General features: G+C 47.5%; 1 protein-coding gene across 1 annotated transcript; it reads left to right on the top strand.

The window, feature by feature from the left end:
* Positions 1–1309: 1309 nt before the first annotated feature.
* CRACR2B (calcium release activated channel regulator 2B) lies at positions 1310–27724 on the top strand (the record flags this gene model as incomplete). The annotated part of the gene is made up of 17 exons (XM_082317394.1): positions 1310–1537; positions 3054–3165; positions 5959–6130; positions 8344–8490; positions 8797–8887; positions 9018–9110; positions 12299–12486; positions 13178–13249; positions 13675–13729; positions 17943–18022; positions 20491–20785; positions 20965–21106; positions 21338–21419; positions 23906–24020; positions 25712–25819; positions 26532–26608; positions 27640–27724. Exons 1-17 carry the CDS (start codon positions 1325–1327, stop codon positions 27722–27724), a joined length of 2127 nt encoding a protein of 708 aa, XP_082173520.1. The 5' UTR covers positions 1310–1324.
* Positions 27725–27999: the final 275 nt, after the last annotated feature.

Consider the following 27999-nt stretch of genomic DNA (forward strand, 5'->3'; position numbering starts at 1 on the left):
AACCAACCCTCAGGCCCCCTTTGTCTAGTACTGTTTAAATCTGCTCTCAGCCTGCTTGCACAGCTCACTGCTGCCTTGCAATGCAGAACACAAATCTGCAGAAGTCTAAAGCAGTCAGTGCAACAAGGCTTAAAAATGTGGTGGTGTTGCTGAAGAAAAGCTGGAGAGTGTTACGTGGCATCAGTGAGTCGGAAGGTGGGTTCGGGTAGGGATGTGTTGTACGTGTCTTTACAATCACAGTTCTGTGCTTCAAGGGGTGCTCTCATTCCTAGCCTTTTTGTTTTAGGTACTTGTAAGTAATGGGAATTATTTTCTTTGGCCTCTGAAATGTGTCCATAGTTGTGTGGTTTCCTTCCTATAAAGGTGAACATTTCAGATTAAAATACTGTTTGGCAGCTTACGAGCTCTCAAAACAGAGGCTGGGAGGCAAGGAGGGCAGGAGTGCCCAGCTTATTACATTTTTCCCAGTGTAGGAATTATCTGACCTTTCTTTGTGCTGTAGGAGATGGAGTTACTATTTGGGAAGCGTTAACAAGAAAATGTCAGAGGTGGAAGGCCAGCCAGGGGACCTGGGCAGCAGAGGGCTGGGAGAGACATTCCTTCTCTTTCCTCCGTCACTTGCACAAATCTTCCTCCTCTCTGCTTTCGTCCTGCTCTGGGTTCTTGCAGTTGTGATGCAGGTTTGGTGTTCAAAGGTGGTGCAGAAAAGCAACAGGAGGAGGAAAAGCACATGGTATTACCAGAGGAACCAAGACCAGAGAAGCATCCTGGTGAAGGCATCCAGGGAGCTGCGCAAGAGCTGGGAGCTGGCTCTGCTTACAGTGTTTGAGCCCCCTGTCTCAGCTAATGCGGGACTATCACTGTGTTCCCATGCAGATTTACCTGCATGCTTTAACATCCCCTTCCTATCCTCTCATCTTCACTGAAACCTTCCCTTGGCACCTGGCTTTCACCAGCAGAAAACACTGACTGCCCTGTAGGTCTGAGCCAGAGGAGGAGAGATGGCAAAAGAGCATCGTTACTCAGTGCAGGGTCTGGAGCCCATCACAGTGCGGAGGGTTACAGCTGTGTGGTAGGCTTGGTTGTGCCCATGTTGTGTACAGTGTGTACCTCTGACACAAACTCTCTGCACACTGTCTGTCTTCCCCCCCCTTCTCTTGGTAACAGATATGGATGCTGAATATTGTTTTTTCAAACCAACAAGGCACATAACTAGATGATGTGTGGGGCGGAAGTGGAGGGTCACATTTGACTGGGGTTTCTCTGTTTCCTGCCCTGCAGCTCTTCTGTTTGCCCCTGCCCTGGGGGAAAAGACTTTGAGACAATGGAGAACCAGAGGGGAGCGCTCTTGGGATACATCCACTGGGAAGGAGAAGAGGAAGGGGATGAGGAGGATGGGGTGGCTCCTGCTGCTTCCCCTTCCAGCCAAGCGAGCGAATTGGAAGATGTGCAGGTGGAGATGCTTGAGAAGGCAAGGGAGCTCTTCCAGCTGTGTGACAAGGACGAGAAGGGTTTTATCACCAAAGTGGACATGCAGGTGAGGGAAAAAATCTTTCCCCTTTCCTGGGAGGAACTGTAAACTCATGGGTGGCAGAAGAGGGGAGAATGTGGCATGTCTTTACTTTTGGCAAGTATGGGTGTGCACGTGGGCTCTGTCTCATTCAGATTTCTGGGAACCAAACTCTGCTGCAGCCAGCTGCTAGGAACCAAAAATACCAGGAGGACCTTGGATCTCCAGGGAATTCCTGGGACAAGTGGGACTGCAAATCCAAATTTTTAAGGAATGCATAAAATAAAAAAAATTTAAAAAAAAAAAAAAAACACAACAGTTCCTACAAACATTAAGCATTCAGTGGATGGGAAATCTGTGGGGAAAAAATCTTTGGTTTAATTTAAAAAAAAAAAAAAAAACCACCACCTGCAAAAAACACAGTCAATAACAAAAAGAATTCACCAACTTAATAAGAAAAGCTGTATTACTTTTTTGTCTCAATCATAGCTAAAGCCTGATCTCAAAAAACTCACTTTAGGCCTGAACTATAACTTTGCTCTAGAATAATGTGGTTTGTGGCTTTCTGCTAAAACCAGTATTTGTAAACAGAATCTCTGCAGTTCTTTGTGAGTTTTGTTTTAGTGGTTTATCAGGAAGGTTACATGTGGGTTGTTTTCTTCTGCCTCACGTCTCCCTCCATCTATAATTAACCCTTGGCAGGTCCATGCTGGTTTAATTATTGACTCACTTTGTTTTGCGTTGTGTGATGCCTAATTTTGTACAGTTACATTAATAATTATTTATTAAGCTTTTATCTAAAGCTGCATGTTTAACGGACAGTAATGAGGTTTTAGTCTACACCTCTTGTATTTTGGAAGCTTCTTTGGGTGCCCCTTCACACTAGATGCTCTACAGGTGTATTATGAAGGGAAATCTCTCTGCTCCTTGTCTGTGTTGTGGGAATAGTGATACAGTCCCAACAGGCGCAAGATGACAGAAGAAAGCTAACTCTCTGTTATGGGCTGACCATTTTGTTTATGATCTGCAAGATTTCCTGCAAGAGCTGGGAACTGAATCCAGGCACCCACAAGTCTGTCACCCTTCTCTGGCCAAAGAGATGGAGCTGGTACCTGATGTGCCTCTAGAGAGCTCTCTTGGGAGCAGCAGTGGTCACAAGAGGTTGGCAGTGCCCCGGGGGGGGCAGCCACCTTTGGGCAGGGCTTGGGCGGGGGTGGAGGGAGTTAGGCAGTGAACTAGAGGCAGCTGTTCTGAAGTTGGGGAGGAAGAGGGTTGAGCTTCCTCCAAACAAAATAACCTGAAGCTCCCTCTCTGCAGTCTTGGTTGAATCATCCAGTAATGGAAAGCGTTGCCATATCAGTGGGTCCAAACAGGCATTTGTGTCATCACGCAGCTGTACCGGCAGGCTGTCGCATCCCGGCGAGGATGCAGTGCTGAAAGTGCACATTGCTATGGGTCGAAGCTGAGGACAGCAGGGACAGGAGCTAGTCACAGGTAAGACTTGAGTCATGTCCTTATTTTGTTCATTCTTCTGTCTCTGCAGCGGCTCCAGAGTGAACTCCCCCTAACCCTTGAACAGCTGGAGACTGTTTTTGACAGCTTGGAACAGAACAATAACGGATACTTGACGCCTGTGGAGTTCAGCATGGGACTAGGTAGGGACTGCACAGACGCAGAGGAAGGAAAAAGCCCACCTGTGACATGATGTTTTATGTTGGTAAGAAAGAAAGTGCAGTGGTTCTGCTGAAGCTGTACCAGCTATGAAGGGCAATGCCCTGTGCTTATGTGAATATCATTGGAGAAGGGGTGCGTGCAATACTGCTGTCCCCCTTCCTGAGGCTCTGTTTTGCCTTCTTCCACAAGTGTTACCTGCCTACGTGGTAGAGCCAGCTTCTGAACATCTCTTACTGGAGATGGTACATACTGCAGCCTGTATCTGGCCATGTGATCCACAGTTGTTCATTTGGATAAGGACCCTCGTTGGGTGAGGGGACAGAAATATGCCTCTTGGCAACTGTCTCCAGCTGGTTTATGCAGTGCTGTTCAAGGATATTAGTAGGAGTCCTGTTAGTAGGCTAGCACACTGGCAAAAGAGCTTTTGTTTTCCTCTTGCTGTTGCCTTTTCCAAACACTAGGAGAATGCTAATCCTATACCAGAGTTGCACACCAGTGCAAGAGGTGTTAAGGAGGGGCAACTACCACTGCATTAATACCCTTTGCCGTGGGTGCTTACTTGCCTTAGCTGGTTCTAAGCTCTCAGAAAACCTGCACCCTGTTAGCACCTTCCTTGGACATGTAGATGTGTTAATGGGATCAGGTCAAAGCAAGTGATCACAGGTGGTCTAGGGTTTTCAGAAGTGATTGAGGAGGCTTTTGAGTTGCAGTGTCCTAATTGCTCAGATGGTGGTTGCTCAGGGCTTTCGCACAACTTGGAGAGAGGGGGAGTCTTTTTGGTGCTTCAATTTGAATGGCCAGAAACAGCCAGCCCTGAAAGGAGAAGCTGTAAAGTTTTCCTCTGAATAAACATGGAAAGCTGTGTCTTGGGTCAGCCTGTTCTGGGAATGTGTTAACCCATTGAGTGCCTGCTGACTATGCCTGTTTCCGCCTTGTGCCCCAGCCTGCGGGGGTGAAGCCTCGTTTGCTGGTTTTGCTACCTTTGCCAGAAACAAGAGTAATCTCAGGAGCATGGGCTTTCCTGCCCAGTGCAGTGTAGAAGGTGAACGGGTACCATTTAGGCACCTTGGCATCCACAGTGCCTTCTGTGTTATGACTTGGTTATTCCCAAATCTCATTGTTTGAGGCATTTTTCCCAGCCATAGCCATAGATGGACATCATGAGGGTACCTGCCTCAGTGCCATTGCTGGCAGAGGTAGGCAAGATTTCTCTTTGTGTCAGCCACCAGTTGTCACGTACCACCTCGTGTTGGTGGCTTGGCTCTGTGGGACTTGACCCAGTCTAGGCAAAACACTTCATTTCTGCATTTCTTTTCGGTTGTTCTTTTTGTCTGGCTTCATTGAAATAATTTTCAGACTTTGACCCTAACTCAAGAGTTTGGCCTGGCATATTGCTGTTTTCCTTCTGGAGTGTGCAGGGGGGAAATAAAGGGAAGCAGTTCAAGCTGCAATCAACTCTGCTTCTTGAGAGGGCTCCTTGCACGGCCTCTGAGAAGTTACAGGGTGCATCTGCACAGCTGACAAAAGAGCATACATTTAAAACGTTCAATTTAAAGCAATCTGAGATCTTTCTAGGATGTCAAAACAATCTTCAGATCATTCTCTACCTCAATTTTCCCAGCTGTAAAAGAGAGATAATGAGAGATAATGACTCTTTAAAGCAGACATCCAAAGTGCCTAATCTAAACCCATCACCTTAATTAACTGTCCGAACCTCAGGTTTTAAGCTGAGTAGGGCCTGTGTCTCGACACTGCAAGTTTTTTTACAGCACATTTTAAGAGCCGGAGAGAAGCGGCTAGGTTCTGGACATATGGAGCTAAGAAGTAGTCGAGTTAAGTGACTTGAGGTACACAAATAGTGGATATTTTTCCCCTTAGAGCAGCTTCATGTTCTCATCTGTGCTCTGAACATCCTTGGCTCCTGGCCCTGTAGCTGGGATGTCACTTCTGCCTTTTGAACCAAGCAGATATGTTTTGGAAAGGAAGAGTAGCTGCTAATGGAGGTCTGACCTCTGTATACAGGATGGGGGCCCACGTTTTGAATAGGATTGCTTGATTTGTTTCTTTGAGAAGAATTTGTTCCCAGCACCAATATTTGTCACGTGCCTTGCATAGCATGAAATTCTCATGGCATTAGTGTCTCAGCATGAAACAGGATCCAGATAGCTGGAAGCCATCCATATGTGGGATGGGGCAGGAGGGGGTGTTTGGAGGGTAAGTTCATTTTGTTCAGACACTCCACACAATCCTAGCAAGAGGCGGTCCTTGTCCCATAGCACTTGAATCAGACCAGATGTAGCACAAGAGAAGGGAAGGGTAATGATCTCCTCCTCACTTTTTTTTTACGTTGGGGAACTGAGGCATGGTGCTATTCAGTGCCGGGCTTGCAGTCCCAGAGGGAGCTTGTGGGATCATTGGCAACTGAACCCACAGCGCCGCTCCATGGGAGTGAAGTGACCTAATGCCGCATGCTTCCCATGCTGAGAATCCAAGGCTGTGGGTGGTAGATCATCTTCACGCAGATGTGAGCAGAGCCCTAACAGCCTGTTGTTGGTCTGGGAGCCAGTTTCACTCCCAGCATTGCAAACTGGATGCTGACATCACTCAGGATGTCAGAACGGAGGCTCTTTACTGACCAGGAGCTGTATTCTACACCAGCAGTGTGCAGGCAGCTTCTCATGGGGTTCTGTCGGGCTGCCGTTTAAATAGCAGCTTATTAAATGACATCCAATTTGACTTACTTTATTCTCCTCCTTCCCTTCTCCTTCTACCAGGAAAGTTAATAGGGATTGAATTGTGTAAAGGGGCTGGGAGAATGGATCACTCCAGACATGAGGAGACCTTCGAGTCAGGCTGGTCAGATGACTTGGACCCAGCAGATGATGATGAAGAGAAACGATTCTGTTCCATGATGGAGCAGCTCGGAGCAACCCACATGTTTGAAGAGTAAGTAGGGGTGTCGCATGGCATTACTGCTACCCTGTTTTGATCTTGCAATACCAAAACTTCAAAGTACCAGCAAAGATCAAAGAGGTGAACTGAACTGCTTGCTCTCTGAAGCACTGCTTGGGCTTTCTGTACTGCTGTCTTGGGTTTTCATACACTTGGTAACAAATGCAGTGAAGTATGGGTTTTCTCATCAGTTTACGATTACTTTTAGTGCAGTACTTTTCGCAAAGAATTTCCCAAACTAGAGTTCATACCACAGCTGTAAAATGTAGGAATTGGTGGCATAGAAGCCTGTCTGCACACAGCAAATGTAAAGAAGCATGTAAGGGTTAGACAAGGTAAGAGGATGAGTGTGCTGTCTGCTCCAAAATGGTGGGTGACTGTTCACATGTGTTCAAACAATCGTAGTTCTAAGAGTGTCCGTGAAAGATCTGCGCTCAAGGGCCTGTTTGGGACTGGGCTGATCTTGTAGAGTGTGAAAGGCTAAACTGGGCAAGGGATGCTCACCTGAGCCTTGAAATTTGATATTAATGCCCTTGCACGTGGCCCCAGTAGAGTCTGCTGGCCTCGGTGTCATCCAGCCTTTTTTTAGGGCCTTCCCAAGTGAAGTATTATGCATAACTGGTTCCTAACTGATGCACATCTGCTGGGACTGGGGTGCCCCACAGCATCTGTGGCAGCCCATTTTTTCAGGCATTGTAGACCAACGGTGCTGCCAGTTTTCAGGGAGCAGCCCAGGTAGGGGCTGGAGACAGAAGCTGAGAGTGAAGGAGTTTGCTGCTTTCAGAGCTGCATCTGTCATGAAACAGATTTTTTTTTTTTTTTTTTTTTTGTCTCATTTGTATTGTGATGCAAAGCACCTGCGTGTTTCTTTTAGTGGTAAACAACTTCTCCTGTCCTGAAAAATTCTGGAAAGCTGTTATGCCTCAAATAATGGAATGACACTGTGAAAGGCCATATTACTGGTCTGGAAAAATACCTTCTGCTGTTTAGAACTCTGCTTTGAGAAGCATCAGGTCTTAAAGTGGAATTATCCCATGTTTTATTTTGACCGCTTACTTGCAGTTTTATGCAATGAGTTCAGTCATGTCGTGCCTTTGTGCCAAGCCAGCTGTTGTAAAGAAGTAATATAAAACAGAAGCTAATTGGGGTCGGAGCATGAATCTGAACTATCTTCACTGTTTTTGCTAGAAAGAAATGGCTTTGTTTATTAATGGGACTCAATATGTTCTGTTATCTAAAACATGAAGTTTTGATGAAGTGCTAGTAATTGTTTCAACTTGGGACAGAAAAAGGAGGCTATCATGCAATGGTGGCAGGGGGAATCAAGAGCTTTTTAGTTGTTTTTTTGTTTGGTTTTTTTTCACAAAGAATATTAAGGAAGACAAACACATAGACAAAGAAAAATATCTATTTGGATAATGTCTATAGGTATAATTGTTCTGTACATTTCAAGGCAGTTCCTCCAAACTACTTCGTGGATTTAAAAAAAAAAATTTTAAAAAAATAATAAAAAGCTCTTCCCTGAAAAGAAGCAATGAAGTGATGTCTGGAGACTTATAAGACTCTTTGGGAAAGAGTAAGTTTATAAGTGCTGTGTTCAAACTGGGATGAATTAAATGCCAAAACAGTGTAATTGTTATTGCACGTTTAGAAAAAGAAGACTTTGGGTTTCCAGAGCTTCCTCCATTATTATCCTGATGTGACACCTTGGCAAATTTGCTTCTTTTGTTTGTGTCTCAGTTTCTAAACCTGTAAAATAAATAAATAACAAGGACAGTAGCATCCACCAGTACAGTCCTGGTGTGAGAACAACACCTATGTGATGTGTGCTAAAATCCCTGGGCTATAACAGTTTGCTGCTTGACCACAGCTCACAACAAATTTGCTGAACGTTCATCTCTTCAGGTCTTGGTTTAGACACCAAATGTGTTATTGCTGAATACTTGAAAAATAATCATTCCAGGTTTGCTTCCTAGATGACTTTTCTTTTCCTCTTTCAGATGACTTCCTTTATTTTAACCTTGCAGTAGATCTCACTCCACATGCATGCTCCATCACTGTCCAACTTCCCTCTTTGCTATGATGGTATAATGGAGGTCATCACAGGCAGTTTGTCTGTCCTGAGTGCATGCTGGAGTTGGAATAACAGTCCATAAGATGACACAGAAACTCATTTGCTTTCCTTCTCTCTTGTATGCTTGCTCCAGTCCACGTGAGATTCGGGAGCTCTGGGCTCGGCTACGAAAGGAGCGACCGGAGCTCTTATCCAATTTTGAAGAGTTTCTGTTGCGTGTTTCATCGTACATAAGGGAGGTCAATCATGAGAAGGAGTCTATGGAACAGGCATTGAAGCGGTAAGGAGAACATCATGGTCGTTTGCTGTCAGGAACCAGCTGATGGTTGGATGCTGCCTCAAATGCAAGGAGAGACTGGGTTACAGGACGCAGAGATTTTGCTTGCTGTAATAAAATTACTCTCTATCTTCATCTGATCCCCATGGGTTTGTTTTGCATCAGTGCCCACCCATAACATTTGGTCTGGTTAAAATCCCACTCAATGCCACACAGGTGTTAGTGGGAATCTGTTTCCACCCTCCTCTCCTGTTTTCTTTCTGTATTCTCCTTCTCTCTCCTGACCTGTGTGCGTCCTGCCTTTTGTAGGAAGGAGACAGACCATGACCGAGAAGTCAGGTGCCTTTATGAAGAAATGGAGCAACAGATCAAAGCAGAACGGGAGAGGTTGATCTGCCAGGTACCTCATCTCTCTTGGCTGAAGTCAAACTTTCTCTGGTCTGAAGAAGAGGTGGTGGCTTATCTGGCCAAGGAACAGCTCTTACTATGCTGGGTGTTGTATGCACAGCTGTGTATCTTTACCTCTGCAGGAAGCACTGAGACATGACAGGAGTAACCTGCTCCAGAAGGAACTGTGCAGCAAAGAACAGGAGCTGGAGAAAATCCTCTACCGCCAGAAGAAGGTAACAGGACCCAAATCCTTTCTAAAGAAGCATGTCCCCTTCTACTGTCTTTCTGCTAAGGCTTTTTCTGACTGAGAATGGTTTTCATCTGCTGAGGGTTGGTAGTAGCTAATCCGGTACTAGGTAGTCTAGTTCTCTCTTGTCTCTGAAGGTGTTGAAGTGGTTCTTCAAGTGATTGGTTTGTCTTCAACTGTAACATCTTCCTATAATGTTTTGTCCATGCATTTTCTTACCTGCTTTGTTTTCTCTTGCTGTTCTCTTTCTTCTTCCTATCAATTGTACAATAACTATTTGGCAACGAAGATGGGGTAAAAATTTGGAAGCTGTGTATTTGCAGCCTTTTGTGGTGTGTGAGAAAGCTGTCTATGGACATACAAGAGCCAAATTTCTCTAGTTTGTGTTTTCTGGCTGCTCCAAAATAACCCAGAGTGAACAATTCTGTGACGCTTAGAGCTGTATGTACTGTATATTTGCATTTCAGCACCTAATGACCTATTGATTAATCAGTCACAGAAAAGATCAAAGCAGAAACTTTCCTTTAGCCTGCCGTCCCTAGCGTGGATGTTTGTATGGGATGGTCCATTCTGGATGTCTTTTTTCCTTTTTGTCTGAAGAACTGAGACATGACCCCCACAGAAACAAGTCATGGGAGGTGCCTGTAAGATGCTGGCGACTGGGGGTATCCAAGTTGGATACCTAGCTGTGACGTGGATGAAACAGCACTTCTCTGAAATCATCAGCTCATTGTGCAGCAGCTGGAGAAGTCAGCCAAACTTAGGTGCCATCAGGAAGGATATTGAGAATAAGATAGAGTTCATAATTAACTTTCCTGCTGCCCACACCCGTGATGTGCCTCAATTGGTGTGTGCAGTTCTGGTCTCCTCTAACTCCACTGTGTCCTTCTTGAGTATGAAGATACAGAGAACTAAGATGATTAAGGAAATGGAGCATCTGCCTTAAGAGAAACTAGGAAAGCTTAGACTTGATTTTGGAGAGGAGGAGACTGAGGGAAGATATAAGTGAACTTTATGGACTCAGGAAGGTGGTGAATAAGGTCCACATAGAACTGTTATTCCGTAAATCGTGCAACAGCAACGGTGAGGGACACTCAGTGAGACCAGTATGAATTTGGTTTAGAAGAACATACTTCTTTACATAGAGATTAGTCCTGGATTTTTTGCCACAGGCAGCAGGCAGTATCAGCAGTTCAAAAACGGAGTGCACAAACAAATGGACAACAGGTTTGTAAATGTTTATTGAAAGGAGGAATAGTCAAGGATGTGGCCTAGGGACCACAGATGCAGGGGGTGTGTGAGGGGAATGGACCATATTTAGGTGTCCAGACATGCTCTTTCTAGGTAGCATCTCCTCTTGCTGTGGGTCAAGGCAGAGTATTGGGCTACATGGACACTTATTCTTACTCAAAGGGTCATTTCTGATGCTCTTAACTCTGAGGCTTGTAGTAAGCTATGTGGATAATCAGGTCCCTCTTGTGGCCTAAGACCAGTATTGCGATTGTGCTATTCTACTGTATCGCTTCCAAGTAGACAACATAAATGGGAGCGTTGTGTGCGATAGAGATTTCTTAGGGAGGGACAGGTGCTTTGCTTAAAGCCTGTTCCCTGGCTGATTGAAAGATCCAAACGCTGTGGGCAGCAGTTGCTGTTTCTTAGTCTCAACTCCACTGCTCAGCGTATGTATGTGGTCATGCTCAAATTTTCTCTGATGCCCAAAGGACTGGAAGGCTCCAGACAACGCTGGGTGTGACTTGTGCTTGTAGCCTCAGTGGGGAGAGATGTGGGGCTTGTGTTTCAAGGAACCTAGGAAAGGTCAGCTCTGTTCACTCCTGCTCATGACTGTTGTATGTATGTGCTGGCAGAGAGCAGGCTAGCAAGAAAAAAAGCACTTTATCTTGTGCCACAGTGTGCTGCTTTACTTTTCCTTTGAGAGTCTATCTGAAGGTGCAGAAAAGGCAGGCTGAAGGTATAAATGGGTTTCCACAAGAGTCCCTGCTCTGTGGTGAGATCACATCTCTCCATGTCCTTGCCTAACTTTCTGTCTATATGTGGCAAGAAGCTGTCACATGTGGTATTTAAAGGGCTAACCTTGGCTCTGTGCTCAAAACTTTTGGGAACTTTTAGGAAATGTGATCTCCTGTCCTGTGTTCTGCCTGTGCTGCTGTCTCTAACACAACCACCTAGCCTTGAACCCTGTGGAGGCTGACTCTGCCACCTACTACACTGGTCAGAACTGGTTCCTGGTGCTCCCCTCTGGTTGCAAGCATGGATTGTATCACTTTGTTTTGGGGCTGTAAGTTCTCAGATGGTTACCACAATTTCTGCGTAGCACCAGCTTCAGCAGAGGGCCCTAGTTAGCTGGTATGGCTGGCTAGGTACTGAAGTGTCAGTATGATCCTTCTCGAGATGCCCTACTTGTCATCTGAGGTGAGTGGGTTCGACTGCTGCATCTGTCTTTTGACTCTTTCCCAGACTACACCAGCCATTTATGAGGAATCCCATCACTGGTTGAGTATGTGACAGCAGTCTTTGAACTTCCCAAATCAGGCTCGTTAGTTGTGCTGGGGTCCTGTGCTGTCTGGAGTGCAACTGTAGTTGTTATATATACATATATATATATGTATAAACTGGCATTTAAACAACATCTCTAGCCTGAGGTCCTGTCTCCAACAGCAGTAAAGGCCAACCAATCACTTGACTTTCTAGGTGTAGTGTGAGATCCCCCTAGCACCTCAGTTATATCCCCCTTTCAGCTGCCATGGGCTCAGGAAGCCCCCAAACTAGAGGATGCATTTCAACAAGTGTGCTTAATAAGTCCCGACAGACACACCCCTGCTTCTGCCCAAATTTTTCCAGTCCTCCTTTGACCCTCATTTGCACTCTGATTTCTGCAATGCCTGATAGCCACAAGTTCCTCATGCTGCCTAAAGCACTTCCTCAGCTATGCCTGACTAATTGCATTGCTTGCTCCCCAGTGCTGGCATGATAAGAAATAATTGCTTCCAATTCACCTTCTCGATGCCACTGGTGGTCCTGTAGACCAAAGTTGTGTTTACCTCCCTTCCACCTCGTTGTTTACATCTGCTTTTTCAGCCGGTTTTTACAGGCATGATTGTAGCACAAAACCCTTCCTCTCTGTGTTTAACCCCTCCTTCTCCTCTCCCATTGCAGCTGGAACATCAGCTACAGTCTCTGAACTCAGAGCAGCTGGAGACCCGTGTGCAGAATGAAAGGCTCCGGCACCTGAATGAAAACCTGCTAGAAGAGCTGGAGAAAAGCAAGTGGGAGCTGGAGGCGGTGAAGGGGCAATTACAGAAGCTCCAAAAGGAGGCCCAGCTTGAGCAAGAACAGAAGGACAGGTGGGAATGGGCAGGGAAGGGGCTGTCAGGGCAGGGACCCAGGTAGAGGAGGAAGGGTGGGCAAGTAGTTAAAGAAGAACGATCTCTGATTAGAAGCCTTGGTCTCATCAGAGGATTGCCTGTCTCTTCTTGAGGAAAAGAAGTAATATCCTAATGGTCTTATGGGCCTAAACAGGGAGTGATACTGCTGCCTCCCGCCTGTCTTTAGTGGGAAAGGAGTATGTTCACTGATATTTGGCTATAAAAGCACTGTAAAAAATACAGATGTTCCACAGCCTAAAGGAGGCTTCTCCATGTATTTTCCAGTTCACCATCACCTCTATAAAGTTCCTACAGATCCTCTTCTAATCCCTTGTGTTCCAGTTTCTGGGCTTAATCTAGTAATACATAGCTGAAACATTGGTGTGTTTCAGATCCGGATGGCAGTGAGCATCCTTCCCATCTCTAGCAGCTGAGGAAACTGCAGTGTGAAAGGAGAAAATGGGTTGCCTGCCCTCACGTTGGAGGAGAGCGGGAGAACTGGGGTACAACCCAGACATCCCAGCTCCTGCAGGAGTGCTGCTTCTTCTGAGTCCTCCTACCATAGGGCAGGCCCTTATCTCTCAGAATACCATGAGTGTCCTTGAGAAAGGGAGGTTTGTATTTCCTCTCCCATTAACTTATTGCCCCTTTTAAAATCTTCTTTGCCCAGGGATGTGTTTAGAGTCTCCAAGAACATGCAGAAAGAGAAACAAAGCCTCCTTCGGCAGCTGGAGCTCCTCAGGTAAGCACAGGGCTGGTGGGAGATGCTGAGATCTTGTGCGCGTAAGGGGCTGAGGTTTCAGCACTGTGCTCGTTTCTCCCACAGAAAGCTATGGGAGTGTATTCAAGCAGTGCTCAGACACTGCTTGTTTTTTCTAGGTCCAGACAGAGTTGTGCAATCTGGCCAGCTCTGGCAGAGTACAGGCTGTGTTATTTCACCAAGTAATCCCTCCACTGGAGGCATTTAGTCTTTCCTGCTGGCTAATGAGACCATGTGGAGCTCATTACCTGAGCTGGGATACATGGAAATCCCAACATGTCTGGCAATAAATAACATCTTTATCTGTCTCCCAAGCTCCCTTTCTGTCCTAGCTTTCAAATGTTGGTCTTTACTCCATTTTTGATGAGTGCTTCATTCTGTCTCTCCTGTGTCTTCCTTTGGAGCAGAGAGATGAACAAGAAACTTCGAGATGAGCGAGACGCTTTTGAAGCCAAGAAGCTGGTTAGTCTAAGAAAGAAAATCCTAATTCCCAACCACCCTCCTTCCATCTGCTGCTGTTGCTGTCACCACTCGGTGGCCTGTCACTTCCACGGGGGACAATGACCTGAGCTCACGAGGCCTGGTGTGGTGCTTAATACAGACTTCACAGCACCTCTCTGCCCGTGCTAGAGATGAGCTCTGCTCGTTGCTGTTGCCAACTGCCCAGGTTTAACCCAAGGCGTGCTAGCTTGTGACTGTCATGCAGCCCCGTGCAGGGCTGCAGAGGGTGCTGTCTGCTGCACACGTGGAGTCTGTGCATTGTGACAGGCACTGGGCACATGCAAGGAGGGGAGTGAAGCGGGATGCATCCCTGAAGCTGGGTGGTGAGGAAGAAGATGGATTCCCATATGTGCTGCTGGCTGACTGGGGGTGGCGGGGCATGGGAGGGTTTTGGAGTTTCTCTGACCCCTTGAGTTTGTAGCGGATGTTTTCAGATGTTCCTCTGGGTCAGCTCCCCATTCCCGTGAGCTCTGCTGGGGTGGAGGTACAGCAGTGAGCCTTGTGTCATAGGGCTAGGAGAAAGCAGGGGACCTCTTTGACATCTGGCACAGTCAACTCCATCTCTGGCCTTTCCCAGTCTCCAAGATAAGTACGAATATGTGATCTATTTTTAATTCTTATTATTTTTTCATGAAAAAGTCTTTCTGTTCCCAAATGTCACTGGCAAGGCTGCTCTGTGCTCTTCTTGGACACATCCCTGTCACCATGTGTCTTTGCCTGCTCTGCCACCATGCCCCACTTGGAAATCTGGAAGTAACTGTCTTGCAGTGAGGACAGGCAGTGGTAGGCTGCAAGAGACTTTCTGGCTGGTGTGTAAGGGAACAGGGAAGGAAGCACACGGATCATGCCCAGGTAGGGGACGAGATGCCCTGCTGGGGGAGAGGCTGGAGTTCTTCTCCAAGTGGAGCAGCAGCTGTGTAAAATAAATTAAATAACTGGTATGGATGGAGGTGAGGTGTGTGTGCATGTGCCTTTGTGTGTGTTTCTGAAATGTGAAAGAAGTTTTGTTTTGTTTTTGTTTTGTTGGAGTTTTTTGTTGGTTTTGTTTTGGGTTTCTTGTTGTGTTTTGGTTGGTTTTTGTTTGGTTTTGTTTTTCATTTTTAAAGCTGCTAAGTGTGTGTGTGTGTACCAGACCTTCCTGCTCCCTCTTGGAGAAGTAATAAACACAGTCACTCTGTAGCAGTCCAGTGCAAGCAGGCAAAGAAAATGGTTTGTTCTCCTCTTTCCATGCATGGTGCTTTGTCAGCTTCTGGGTTCCTGTGTGTGGGGCGGGTGGCCCGTTGAGACCATGGTTCAGGTATGTGCCTCTGTGTGTGCAAAGCTTGTCCGCTTCTCCTCTATTCTCTCCTTTTCCCCTGCTAGGACCTGCTCAGGGCTGCTCTGAAACATGACAGTTGGCAGGTGGACCTAAGAGAGAGCCTAGCAGAGAGAGTCATAGCACAGAGGAGCCGCTTTCTCCCTTCTCCCTGTACTGGTAGTAGGGATGGGGCAGCAGGGTGAACTGCTCCTACTGTCATTGCTCATCTGGCAAGCCTGTGTCATGCTGGGCAGATGAAGCCTGTACTGGAGTAAGGTTTTTTTTCCTTTGTCAGCCAGGACATCTCGTTGGCCACTCTCATTTCAGTGCACAGGAAAGCAGGCCTCCAAGGGATTGCAGAGATGCTGCTATCGTCATACACCTGCAGAAGATCTGCTGTCCAGCCTGTCCCACCTTAAGGGGGAGAGAAAATAGCAATACTTCCCTGCAGCAGCAAAAAGGAGAGTCCAGCCTTCTGATGGGGATCCTTAGTACGTGACACACACTGGCAGAGTGTATCAATGCTTTTACAGGCTAAAAAGGAACCCAAGGCCTTAATACCCTCTGTTAGTGTTGGGAAGAGTTGTGTTATTTCTGTGAAATGAAAGTGTGATGAACAGTGGATCTTTCATAGCAAAGATTTTGAAGTGGTTAGAAGGAGGAGTTGGGCTGTACACAGCTGATAGCAACCCAGCCGCTGCTCCTTTGCACTTCTCGGTGCCCAGCTTAATACCTTGCTCTTCATAAGAGTTTCCGCCCTTGCCAGGGTGGGCAGACCCTGGCCCCATGGCACTGTGGGGCACTGTTTTGCCCTGGTGGCTAGGTAACAGATAGCAACGTGTGGCTATTTCTGCCTGTGTGCAAACCACTGCTGGGTGCTTTTAAGATCCAGGGGTGGCAGGTTCAATTTCACACCCATGACCCATCTGGCTATGGAGTTATGCTTTCATGCTGTTATGTTGACAGAGCAAATTTCATGTCTGCTTATCATGAAGAGTGTTTTGGGACTTTGACTACATTGGACACGTATTTGTATTTCACTGATAAACCAGAATTTTTCCCATCCAAAATGCTTGTACATGTGCTACTGTTGTTGTGGAATCCTTGCCATCGTGTGTTGTACAGCTATGATGTTGCGTCTGTCCCTTTACCATCCTGGTGAAGAGCCAAAAGTCACACAAACTTGGCAGGCCAATAAAGCACGGCAGAACCAATGGCAAAACGTGCCCGTTGTTTCTCCTTTCTTACCCAGGTATGTACTCCGCAGGCTGCTTCCTCTCCAGGTAGGGTGGTGCTATAGCAGATTGCCTGCGACTCCGTTTGCTCCATAGATGACTTGAAGCTTGTGACTCAGCCCCAGTGGGCCGTAACACGATTTGTTTCTGTGTGTCTAGAGAGTGCCAGTGAGTGAACCTGCTCAAACTGAGAGCTTCCCCACTGGAGAACCACGGGTTGGCTGAACCACAGCCTGATAGCAGTGTTGACCAAAGGGTCACTACACACTTGGGGGTCCTTTGCCTTGGAAGATAGGTGCTCCACAGCTGTGAACCTCTCAGTGCTGGATTGTTTCTGAGGCTGGAGCTTTTCTTGAACACCAGTTTTACATGTAAAAGATGTTTTGGGTTTTTTTCCCTCAAAATTCCTAGTTGGGTGAGGTCCTCTGTGGAGACCAGAGTGTCTCCTTTTGTTGGACTGTGTTGCGGTAAAGGTGTCCTGGGAGTTCTGGCCAACAAAGCAGCAGCTTAATTTTTTGCCTTTTAAAATAAGCCAGGGGTTATTGAAGAAATAATCTCCATAGTCCTCCCCTGGGCTGTGGGCAGCACAAAGGAAGGCCTGCCCAGAGCTGCCTGCAGGTGTTTGGTCAGTTCAAAACTGCTGCCAGAGGCAGATCTGGCAGGCTGCAGACTCTTCTTTCCCCACCTTTACCCCCAGAAATAACTTGTAAGGACGTGTCAGAAATCTCCAGGCTTACAGAGTGAGCACATCTCCCTTTTCCCCAGCGCCGAGGCAGTGGGCACCTTGCCACACTGTCTCACTTCACGTTTTGTGTGTGTAGCCAGAGCGGTTAGCCAGTCCGTTTGGGGGATGGGGTGGGGGGCTAGGCTTTAGCATGGCATCTGGGGGAGCTGGCAGGGCAATCCTCTCTGCCACAGCTTCTCCTGTGTGATCTTGGGCAAGTTGCTCATCTTTGACTCTGTTGGGGATGACAAAGCTGCTGTATGGGGGGGAAGAGGGTTGCAAGAAGAGCTGTCCTGCTTTCTCCTCTGGGGAGCTGGTAAACACTGGCTGTAGGAAGTGTGTAGCCTGAGGTAAGTAGGAGGAAAGCGTGGATAGGGACATTCATGTAGGGCACACCATGTGCATGGCCCTTTGCAGAGCAGTCTCCTTTCTTTCCTATGGTGCATGGGCCGCTCTGGGTGAGTACCAGTGGAGGAGGGGTACTAGTGCCTTCTGAGGAAGGGGCAATTGGTCTGTCCCACAAAACATCAGCATAATAAAAAGGCAGGTGGGGAAAGAGAGATTCAGCTGTGAGACCAAGTGGAGAACAAACCACAGAAATGAAAGCTCTGGCTGGCTAGAGGAAGAGTTCAATTTGGAGCACCACCATTTTTGATAGATTTTGTTGCAAAGGGGAAAGCATCATCAGTGATGCCTTCTTGCATGAGTTAAACGAGCTGAACTGAGAAAAGCAAGCCCTGTGCTCACCTCTGTTCAAGCCTGCCAGTGGGGCACTACAACTGCATGGTGTGGGGCTGCAAGAGCTCCAGCCTTGCCTCCCCAAAATGGTCTGCGGAGGTGGCAGGTGGTTGAACTGGGGCTGGTCAAGGTTCCTGGGTCCTAATCACATTCTTCATCCCTTCTCTTTTCAACTTCCAGGCGACTCAGAGCAAAAAGCCCCTGTTGAAGAAAGGGTCAGTGCTAGGCAGTTACCTGCTGGACGACAAGCCAGTCAAACGGTTAGACGGGCGTCTGTGTTGTGTTCGTGGTGTCGGTCTGTGCCCACTGGAGTACCCTGTCAGTCAAGCTGTGTCCTGTGTCTAAGTTCTCCCACCTTGGTGCTGGCTGGTTTTGGGAGCATGGCGGGGCTGGAGCTTGACTGTGGCTCTAGCTGCCTCTTGGCACCAGGTGGTGTTGGCTCAGTGTGAAGCTGAGGATGCTGTTAGCTAATTTCCACAGGGGGGTGACCCCTCCTCGGCTGCTTCTACATGCAGCAATGGGTGAGCAAACCTAAGTGCCATCAGAAGCTGTGGGGGTGTTCATGGGATGGGAGTCACGAAGGCTGCCTCTGACCAAGTCAGGCAGCTCCATTAAAATGACTGGATCATCTCCCAAGTGTGCCAGTTCCTCCTTGGGCAGAAATCCTGTCCACTGGCACCTCATGCCAGAGCACATATCCTTGGGGCATGGGAGAGGGCAGGAGTTGCACAAGGCTTGTGTTCTATCTGGCAGCCAAAAGCCCCAAGGAGAGGGCCCAGCTCCAGGTGGGTTCATCCTGCCCATCTCCCTCCACACTTAATGAAGAATTGAGCTTCAGGCTCCTGGGCTCATGGACTGATGGAAAACTGGGTGGAGCGGGGCTGATTCTTGAGCCCAGCCTGGGAGGTTGCTTGGATAGGTCTGAGGCAGAGCTCTTTCATGGCTGTGTGACTGGCAGACGTGCTATCCATGGGGTCAGACAACCAAGTTCTCCCATCTTCCGCCCCAGCTATTTCTTGAAAAGATCCTGCTAGCTGCTGCTGGCATAAACCCACCGGAAAGGCTTAACAACAGGTGGAGAAGTCTGGCGGTGAGGGTGATGTGAGGAGGGGAGAAGTATTTGTTGGTCCTGTCTCTGTCCCAGTGCTGTGTCACACCACATTGCTTGAGAAACATGAATAAAATCCATTAGATCTGGAGGCACTGTTCAGAAAGTTTTTTTTCCCTACTCCCAAAGAGGCTTTTGAGTCTCAGCCCCTCATTGCTGTGCCTCCTGCCAGCCCTGGGAGATGGGGGCCATTCCCATGAGCCTGTGAGGATGTATCTGTTTTCCATGGGGAGAGGTTCCACCTGGCCTGGCTCTGGGCTGGCATTTGGGGCAGATGTAGGGAGGACAACCAGGAATGTGAGCTCCCTTTCACGGAAAAAGTGTAGGCATGGCAGCAGGTGAATTTTGTAGCCCTGGTGAGGTGTACTCGCAGGAATGAGAGAGGAGAGTTGTTGCCTTGATTTCTGCACTAGTAGCAAGAGAAAAATGTTGCAGAGAGGTGGGATGTGCTGCCTCTGAAGAGATTGACTGTAGTAAGCCTCTTGTCTCTCTAATTTGCTTCCAAATGCAATCTGGTGGGCAATGAAGGCAATGGAGATACCTGTGGTGGATAAAGCCCTTTGAGTTCTAAGCCTTCTCACTCCCTTTGTCTAGTTCTTTAACCATAGAAAGTCATCAAGGCAGAGCTGAGATGCTGCCTTGCTCCTCAGCAATGATTCCAGTAGTGTAAGTTGTTTTTTCTAGCTGTTCTTCTGAACGCTGTTCCTCCACTTACCACGTCAGTTCTACCCCCAGCGAACAAAGTGTGTTAGCCTGCTCTTGTGTAGGCACAGTCATTGCACCACCTGCTCCCCACTACCACAGCTCGGGCAGGGGTCCCGGGGATTTCTTGCTGTTGAGAGCGCAGCGTGGCTGGTTGGAAGCTTTATAAAACAAACATCTTTCGGGTCCTGGCTCCCTTACCTCGGGCCAGGGGTGGATGCAGGCCAGAGCAGAGCCAACACCAGGCAAAGTGACCCTGGTGTGAGCATGCTCGCTACAATTAGCGCACCTGTGGCAGGTTTCCGCTGCCTGGACTCCGTAAGACCCTGCTCCAGCCGTGTTCGGGAGGTGATGGGGCGGTTTCCAGGCGCAGGGCCGTGTGCCTTCAGCAGAGGGCAGTACGGGTGTGCGCGCTGCTGACGGCCCCCCGAGGACCATCAGCCAGCCCCCGCCCCGCTGCCTGCAGTCAAGACCCTTTTCACTGACCTTTAAACCTTTGTTACTTCTTTTTGTGCTGTATTTGGTAACAAAAATAGAGGGGGGGGGGGTTGCCTTTTTTTTTTAATGTTTTTCCTGTTGCCACCTTTGTATGCTTTGCCTCATTTTTCAGTACTGAGGGAAGTGGGAGGCAAAGAATGCTTGAAAAATCCAGAAGGTGGGAATTTTTATTAAAATTAATTAAATATATGTCAGCACATATGAGTACAGCATAGGTCAAGTGAGCAGTCTCTCTTTCCCTAGGGGTGCTGCTGATGCCTTAGTCACAGGGAGTATGGGGAGTGTATGTATGAAGTAGAGTTCCTGCAAGCGTTGCATATGCACTAATTGGATTGCATTGGTTGTTCTGGGAACTTGCAACCTCCTCCTTTTCCTCTTCCCCTCCCACCCTATTTGTGGTGCCTGTGCGCTTTAATACAGACAGCTGTCCTCTGCGGACCTTCCCTTCACTTTCCCGGTGGATGTGGCAGCGGAAGAACCCAGCAGAAAGAACTGTAAATACTTCCCAGGCAACGCAACATGGCTGAAGACAGGAGAAGGAGGCAGCACCAACTTCGAAGAGAAGAGCAGAGACAAGGAGAGATGGTCATTGGCAGCAGATGCTGAGTGGTTGAAGATGACTTTGATGGGTGATGCTGACTGTAGAAAAAATGCAGATGGATTAGATGATGCTCCATTGCCTCCTAGAGGACAGCCTGTTGGCACCGAAACCAGGGTGAGTCTAATTACTTGGGGTTCTTCCTCAAACACCAGCTACCAGGGACTTGAGGGTTTCTGACTCTCTTCCCGTCTACCTCCAGGTCCATAGGTTTATAGTGCAGGGGTCCAATGCCTAAATCAAAGCACAGTCTGCAGCTGGGCTTTTAAAAACTGCATCCCTTTCTTCCATTGTAGCTCCAGGCACTAGAACCAGCCAGCTGTTCGCCAGACCGCATCTTTAAAGTGGTGTTTGTAGGGAACTCCGGTGTTGGGAAGAGTTCCTTCATCCACCGCTTCTGCTATGACAGGTTCTTGGCTGACCTCAATGCAACCATTGGTAAGTAATAGGGTTCCTGACTCATCTGGCTAAGGGTGGGAAAGTCAGCCTGGACACATGCTTTTTGCCTGTATTTTAGCCCAGCTAAAGGTAAAGATGGTCCCTTGCCCAATTTTGAATCAATCTTGCAATTTCCCTGAACTAAATAGTGTTGATCTTGGCCATCTGCCTTGCAATGGCAAGCTGCTCTCTCCCCATCCTATCTTATGATCATTGTTACCTTCCTGACAGGTATCGATTACCAGGTGAAGAGTCTGATAGTGGATAACACCCAGGTTGCCTTACAGCTGTGGGATACAGCTGGACAAGAAAGGTAAGCAATTTCTGTGAGGATGCCCTACTGCCAGACTCAGTGTAGGAAACGGGAGGAAAGGGAAAGAGTGCGTGCACCTGGTTTCTGTCTCTGGGAGAATTGTTAGCTGCTGCAACCTCTCTGGTCCTTCTGAAGCTATTCCAGTGCTGAACCTGCAGCAAAGGTCTGTTTTGGAGATTTCTAGAAGCTGTGGCTGCGAAGCGTGGCCTGAAGAGACAGAAAAGTAGTATTCCATGTGTCTGACCTGCATGCTTGTGGCTTCAGGTAGTCTATCCATAAATCACTGTATGATATGGGGTTCGAAGCTCCTCTAGCCCTCAAAGCTCTCCTGCATCAGCTTGCTTCTTGGAAAAGCTGCAGGACAGGGCTGCAGATTAGGATAGAAATGAAGGCTCTGGATAGACATCCTGTTCTCAGATTCAGTTGCGCTACTGCGGTCCCCAGCTGCTCACCCCCATTTGCTATTCAGAGGGTGGAAAGGAGGGTGTGAACCTTTCCAGATGTGACTCAGACAAAGCCAGCTGAATTAGCTTGACCTGTGATTTGAAGTACCCTGCTGGACTCTGTCAGTGAAGTTATTGGCCCCTTCCACCATCCCTTCTGCTGACAGACTCATGGAAATGATAATCCTTGATAGGTGGGCAGTGTAGCTTTTTGCGACAGTGAATACAGGTTCCTCATCTCAAGGCCTCTAGTTTCAAAAGCATGGGCTGTCACTGGATGTTACCAGCATTGTTGGTGAGGATCAGAGTAATAGAGGACACACTTGACCCTCATCTGCTACTAGAGACATAGGCCCACCACTACCGTCATGTAAATTATTAGACTTTATTTAGGATGCACTTGGAAGCTGAAGATGAAAAGCTATTTCAAGGGGGCTGTTAACCTCAAGAGCCTGGCAAAAATAAGTACTGGGTATTTTGGGCTAAATACGTTATGCAGGCAGCCGAGGTCATGGGAATATTATAATCCTGAGCTGTGCCAAAAGAGCAATGATGCCGTCTACCGCAGTCAGCTAGACCATGCAGACCTGGTGGGAATGTAGGAGTACCTATTGAAAAGCAAACTATTTCTTCCAAAATCAAGCTTCATGCTGATGAAATAATGATTTTTGAGGGGACTCCTGTAGCTATTTTAGTGCTGAAGCTGAGCAGTAAGGAGAGTTGTTATGACATGAAGTGTGACATTTTACTGAGGTGAGATTGCATCAGAGGCCAAATTCAAGATATTGTCTCTGCAGAAGGACCTTTAGGGTAGGCCCCTGCAGCATTAGCAGGTCTTAGACATGTACTTGCAAGAGAGAACTTGGCTCAATGCTGATACTGAATAGGAGACCTGGGAAGAAGCAAAAGCTTTTCTTTCTTCTAGAGGAATATTAATTATTTCTAACTAGAGGTGTCCAACTGTGATTATCCTATGGAAGAGAGAGAGGAACCACTTGGAGCGTGCAAGGAGTGACTTCCTGAGACGGGTGCATGCTACATTTGATGTTTCTTCTGGAGCATCTAGCCTGTCCTGTAGCTCCAGAGGTGTGCCTTGACTGCCAAAAATAGAGTTTGTGCTTTCTCAGTTGGGTAGTTGCCAGAATGTCATGCCCTTACTGTGGTGAGAAAGAACAGGCTTCAGGCAATCATCTGAAGAGTTCAGGAGGGTCACTACTTGCTGTAGGTTTTCTTGGCTCTTAATAGAATAGGAGAGCTTGTTATCCTGTGCAGGGCTGAAATACACAGCTCTCCAGTGAGATCTCAGTATTTGTGTTGCATTTAATTTCATCAGTTTGTAATCAGTGTGGTTATATCATGGCCTTGTCACAAACTGCTTACAGATTTTACGGTTTGGGTTTTTTGGGTTTTTTTTTTTTGGTTGGAATTTATTCCCAAAATACAAGTCTGTGGTTCTAACTGGTACCCACAGGACACAGTAGGTGTCTGGTGGGAGTTCATCCTGGAAATTGTGTCTAACTGCTGATTTTATGTATGATGGCATTGCTTTATAGATTCAAAACTGGAAACAGACTGTATTGAAGCTAAGATGTTAATTGCTGTTTTGGCAGCACTGCGGCAGATATTATGCATGCCTTGTTTATACTGTGGTACAGCTTAGTCTCCCCATTCTTCCAGACTCTAGAGAAAGGTCATGGCTTTTCCATCCATTTCCCTTTTTATAGGCAATTACCTTTTCCTATCCCACCTAAACAGATTCTTCTGTTTCTTTCCTCCTGACCTGCAAAGGTCTTCCTGCCTTCTCAGCACCATGTGTTTGGAAAGACTCCTGCTTACCCATGGCTGCCTGACCTGCCTCAAAGGTGCAAGGATCTGACCTGTCTGTCGCCAGTGTGTACGCACCAGCCCCAGGGGACACATCTCACATACAGGGGCTGCCAGGCCTTGCAGAGAGCCTGCACTAAAAGACAGATAATCCCATTCTGCTTCTGGTCATTACACAGCTGTGGTTCTGAGAGTGCCTTTGGTTTCATTTGGGCTCAGGTTTCGGAGCATTACCAAGCAGTATTTCCGGAAGGCGGACGGGATTCTGGTGATGTACGACATTACGGCTGAGTGCTCCTTCACGGCGGTGCGGAATTGGATGAGCAGCGTCCAGGTGAGAGTGAGGCCTTGGCTTTCTAATGCCGGTGGTGCTGCCACTGCCTTGCTCCAGACCAGCTCCAGCAGTCTGTCTGGGAGCGATGTTCTCTGACGCCCCAGGAGGGCCTACTGACCATGGGAAGATGAATTATCAAAGCAGATGCTATGGGTACTGCCTGTGGTAGTCAGTTTGGGACCAGGGGCTTCTTGTTGAAGATACCAAAGCCAGTGGTAGCCCATTAAATGAGAGAGGGCTGTTTCTATGGCAGAAGATGGTGGGACCTGCCAAAACAGTAATGTGTGTTTGTAAGCAGCCCATGTGCATTGGCCATGTTTCCTAAACATGGTCACATCACACCTGTGCTCAGGCAAGGAGATCTCCTGATGTCCAGCCTACGCACAGGAAAGGGAGACGGCCCTGGTGCATTTAGGCTCAGACCTGCAGCATGCATGCATAGCGCTTCGCGTGATCACGTCCTGACTCTGCTTTGAGATTTCTAGATGAGATTGAAATATTAGTAATAGCTTTTTTTTTTTCCTCATTTGCTTCAACTTTTAACAGTTGGGTTTTTTTTTCCTTTTTTATTTGGAGACTGTGTATTAATACTGTAATCTGCCCCCCTGCTTTTTATTTTCAAACTCTCAATAAAAGCATTCATCTGTGGCTTGTATCTGCTAGCAGAGACAAAAAATACCTGTCTGTATAATTTAAATAAGTTGTGTGTAGATGACTCAGAGCTGAAGGGAAATTGTCAAGGGTGGTTTTGTTTTGGTTGTGCTGAGTCTCAAAAACCAAGATCTAAGTGAAATGAATAAGCATAGGTTGGAGGTTTCTAATATTATTAACTTCCACAGGCCTGTTGGCAAAAAAAAAAAACAACCCAAACACCACTTAGCTATTTCTTTGGACTCTAAAAGATGAAAGGTTAAGATTTTCAAAACTAACCAGCCTCTGAAAATCAGGCTCCCTTCAGGAAGGTTAAACTGAGCACACAGAAAATCAAAGCACCTGAAATCTGTAACTTTTAATAATCTCTCTTCTTTTCCTTTCCACATCTTAGTATTTATCTTGCTTTGAAGCTGTTCAGGTACTGTAAGTTATCCAGGGCAGTCAAGTTTAGAAATAACTTGGAGCCCCATTCTGCAGTCCTTACTCTGGTGATGTTCTAGTGAGCCAGTGGAACTAGAGGGAGTTTTATCAAAGGTAATGGGCTCCAGGAATCACCTAGGAATAACAGTTCCTACAGTGACTCTACACGAGTTGAAAGTTGCTTAGCTTGCTTGGCCAGTGGATTTTCTGCAAGGGATGGTTGAGTTTAGGACAGCACATCAGACGAATAGTACCGCACATACACACAAAAATTATTCAACTTAATAAGAAGCTCTGCCTGAACTTAAATTGCAAACAGCCTATGGGGCAAACTACTTTCCTTTAGGCTTGTTATTTCCCAGAGTGGAACACATATCCTGACTCCCCTCTCTCAGCATCCCAGCTGTACATACCAAATATTTGAAATACGTTCTGTAGTTTAAGCTTCCTTCCACAAATCCCTGGGGCTATTTGAAGAATGGCCCTTTAATGAGCTAAAGGGCCTGATCCTGTTGCCACGGAGGGTCTTGTTTGCATGAGCTGAAACAGGATCTGCTCAAAGATATTTCTCTGCCTCAGCTGAGTCTCTAGCGTGCTTTACTCTGTTTCTTTTGCAGGAAGGTATAGAGGATGGAGCTGTGGTCTTTCTGCTTGGAAATAAAACGGATGCTGCGCAGAGAGAGACACGGAATGTGCCCAAGGTGGAGGGGGAAAGGCTGGCGAAGGTGTGATTCTGTGCTCTGCTGCTAGACCCACTCTGCAGCCCCCCTCCAGCTGTGAGCAGGGCAGCCTGGCTGGCAGGAAGCCCTTCTTGGAGCCATTTCCCAGTATCATATCTTCCCTTTCCCCCCGCCCCGTTTCTCCAATGCAAACATGTACCGATATCCCTCTGGTACCAGGGAGGATGAGGTGGTGGCCAGCATGTGGCAGACAATGGCCCCTGAGGCATGCTCATGTATTTCTCTTGAGGCTTGATGCCTCCTTACAGTGATGCTCAGTCTTTCTGAGGGGAGCATGCATGGCTGTTTTGAGGACTCCCCTAATGCACGCTCGCAAAACCGTCCTGCCTCCTTTCTCACTCCCTGCATGCCCACTGATACCTTGGCCTCTGGGTGGGAGGATGCAGGGTTTCAGAGGTGTTCCTCATCTTCTGGACTCCGTAACACAAAGATAAGAGAATCCAAGTACCCTGGGCAGATGTTTTTTCTTCCCAAATAACTCCCCCAGTGTTCCTTTTTGGACACTCTGGCTGGGCCCCCAATGCTGGGTTGGTGAGCAGGGCGTGCGCCCGAGCAGGGTGGTAACAGCCACCCTCCTGGCCCCCCACTGCTCTCGGCAGAGTTCCCAGCGATGAGGGTGGGCCAGCTCCCGGGGGTGTGGGTGAATGGTGGGGGAGAACTGGCAGCCAACATGGGTGCTTGCTGCGCTCTCTGGCAGGAATACAAGGCTGTCTTCTACGAGTGCAGCGCGATGACTGGCTATAACATCATGGAGCCCATGCTGCACATGGCCAGGTCAGTGACCAGGAGCAGTCACCCTGGGATGTTTCCCCAGCTGTAGGTGATTGGTGTGGGCTCTCCTGGGGAATGGGCAAGAAAAGGGGGTTGTCAGACTGACTTTCTGCCATGTCACAAAAAAGACCTGGAGCAATGTGCTCTTCCCCCTGACTCCAGGTCCTTGTCTTCTGTGCCTGGAGAGCACCAAGTGCAGACTGGACGTTATCGCATGCAAAGCTTCATCTGGCAGAGCTGGCTGTTGAAAGATTGGGAGTTTAATTTGAATATTTCATCACAAAAACCTTGTGTACTATCCCAGATTTTAAGTTGGCGTTTTCAGTGTGAAGTCTGCATGCATCTCTAAGGGTTTTTTCTTCCTTATCTTATTAAGCATTATACAGAATGTGATATTTTGGTGGCAATATTTTTAAAGGGAGATAAGACACTTTGTAAGGCTGAAAGAAGTTTGCTCCAAGACTTTTAGTTTTTAAAAAAGCAAGTAGTTTTGAAAAAAGTCTTTGAAATCTTGCAAGAAAAATATCCTTTTGTTTTCTTTTATCCCTTCACCTCCTGCCGCATCATCTCTGTTAAATTCAGAGCAGGACTTAGCTGTTCATTAACTGGGATGATTTACTTACTAGCCAGGTAAACCATGTCTCCCGTAGCATGTGCCTTCAGCATGCTTTATTGCCATGCTGCTGCCCAAGATGGCCCGGACAGGTGAAGCAAATAGCCTGGGATTCTGCCATCAATGATGTGGGAGCTTGGGAATAAGGCACCACTCACACCCTGGTCTGATGCTCTGACTGCTAAGCCATACTGTCCCCTCTTCTGTGTGTTCAGTTTCTTTCCCCGTTCCCTGGAATTTCATGCTCATTTTCTGTGTGGTTTATCTAGCCCGAATTCCAGACAAGCCTGGTCTTTGGGCTCGTCGCTTTTTACAATCCTAAATGTCCCTGGCTGATAGGGAGCAAAGGGCAGAGCCAAATGCCTTGGCAGGAAGATCTCGGTAACTGGGTTGTGTTCCTGATCTGTGCTGCTTGTTCCAGGTTGCTGACGGCACAAGAAGACAGGCAGAGGGAGAGTGCCCTGCAGCTGGAAGATGTCAGCAGGAGGAAAGGGTGCTGCACATAAGGCACATGGATGTGTCAGCAAGAGACATGTGCCAACACCGTTTCACTAAGCTGGGGTTCCTTTCGAGCAAGCCAAATCTGATGGTATCAGCTCTGCAGAGACTTGGGGAAGCTGCAGCTTTTCCCCATCTGGGAATTTCAAGGCACTAAATCAGGCCAAAATGTGCATATGATCTGCATTGTTCCATTTCCCAGCTCTGCACTCAGCCCTGGTCTCTGGAGGCTTCTGCTTCTTTGGGGGAATTCGGCTGGTCTTGGCTAATAGCACAAACTGGG

This window comes from Platalea leucorodia (genome assembly GCF_965183815.1).
Source record: "Platalea leucorodia genome assembly, chromosome: 7".
In the NCBI taxonomy this organism is placed as follows: Eukaryota; Metazoa; Chordata; class Aves; order Pelecaniformes; family Threskiornithidae; genus Platalea; species Platalea leucorodia.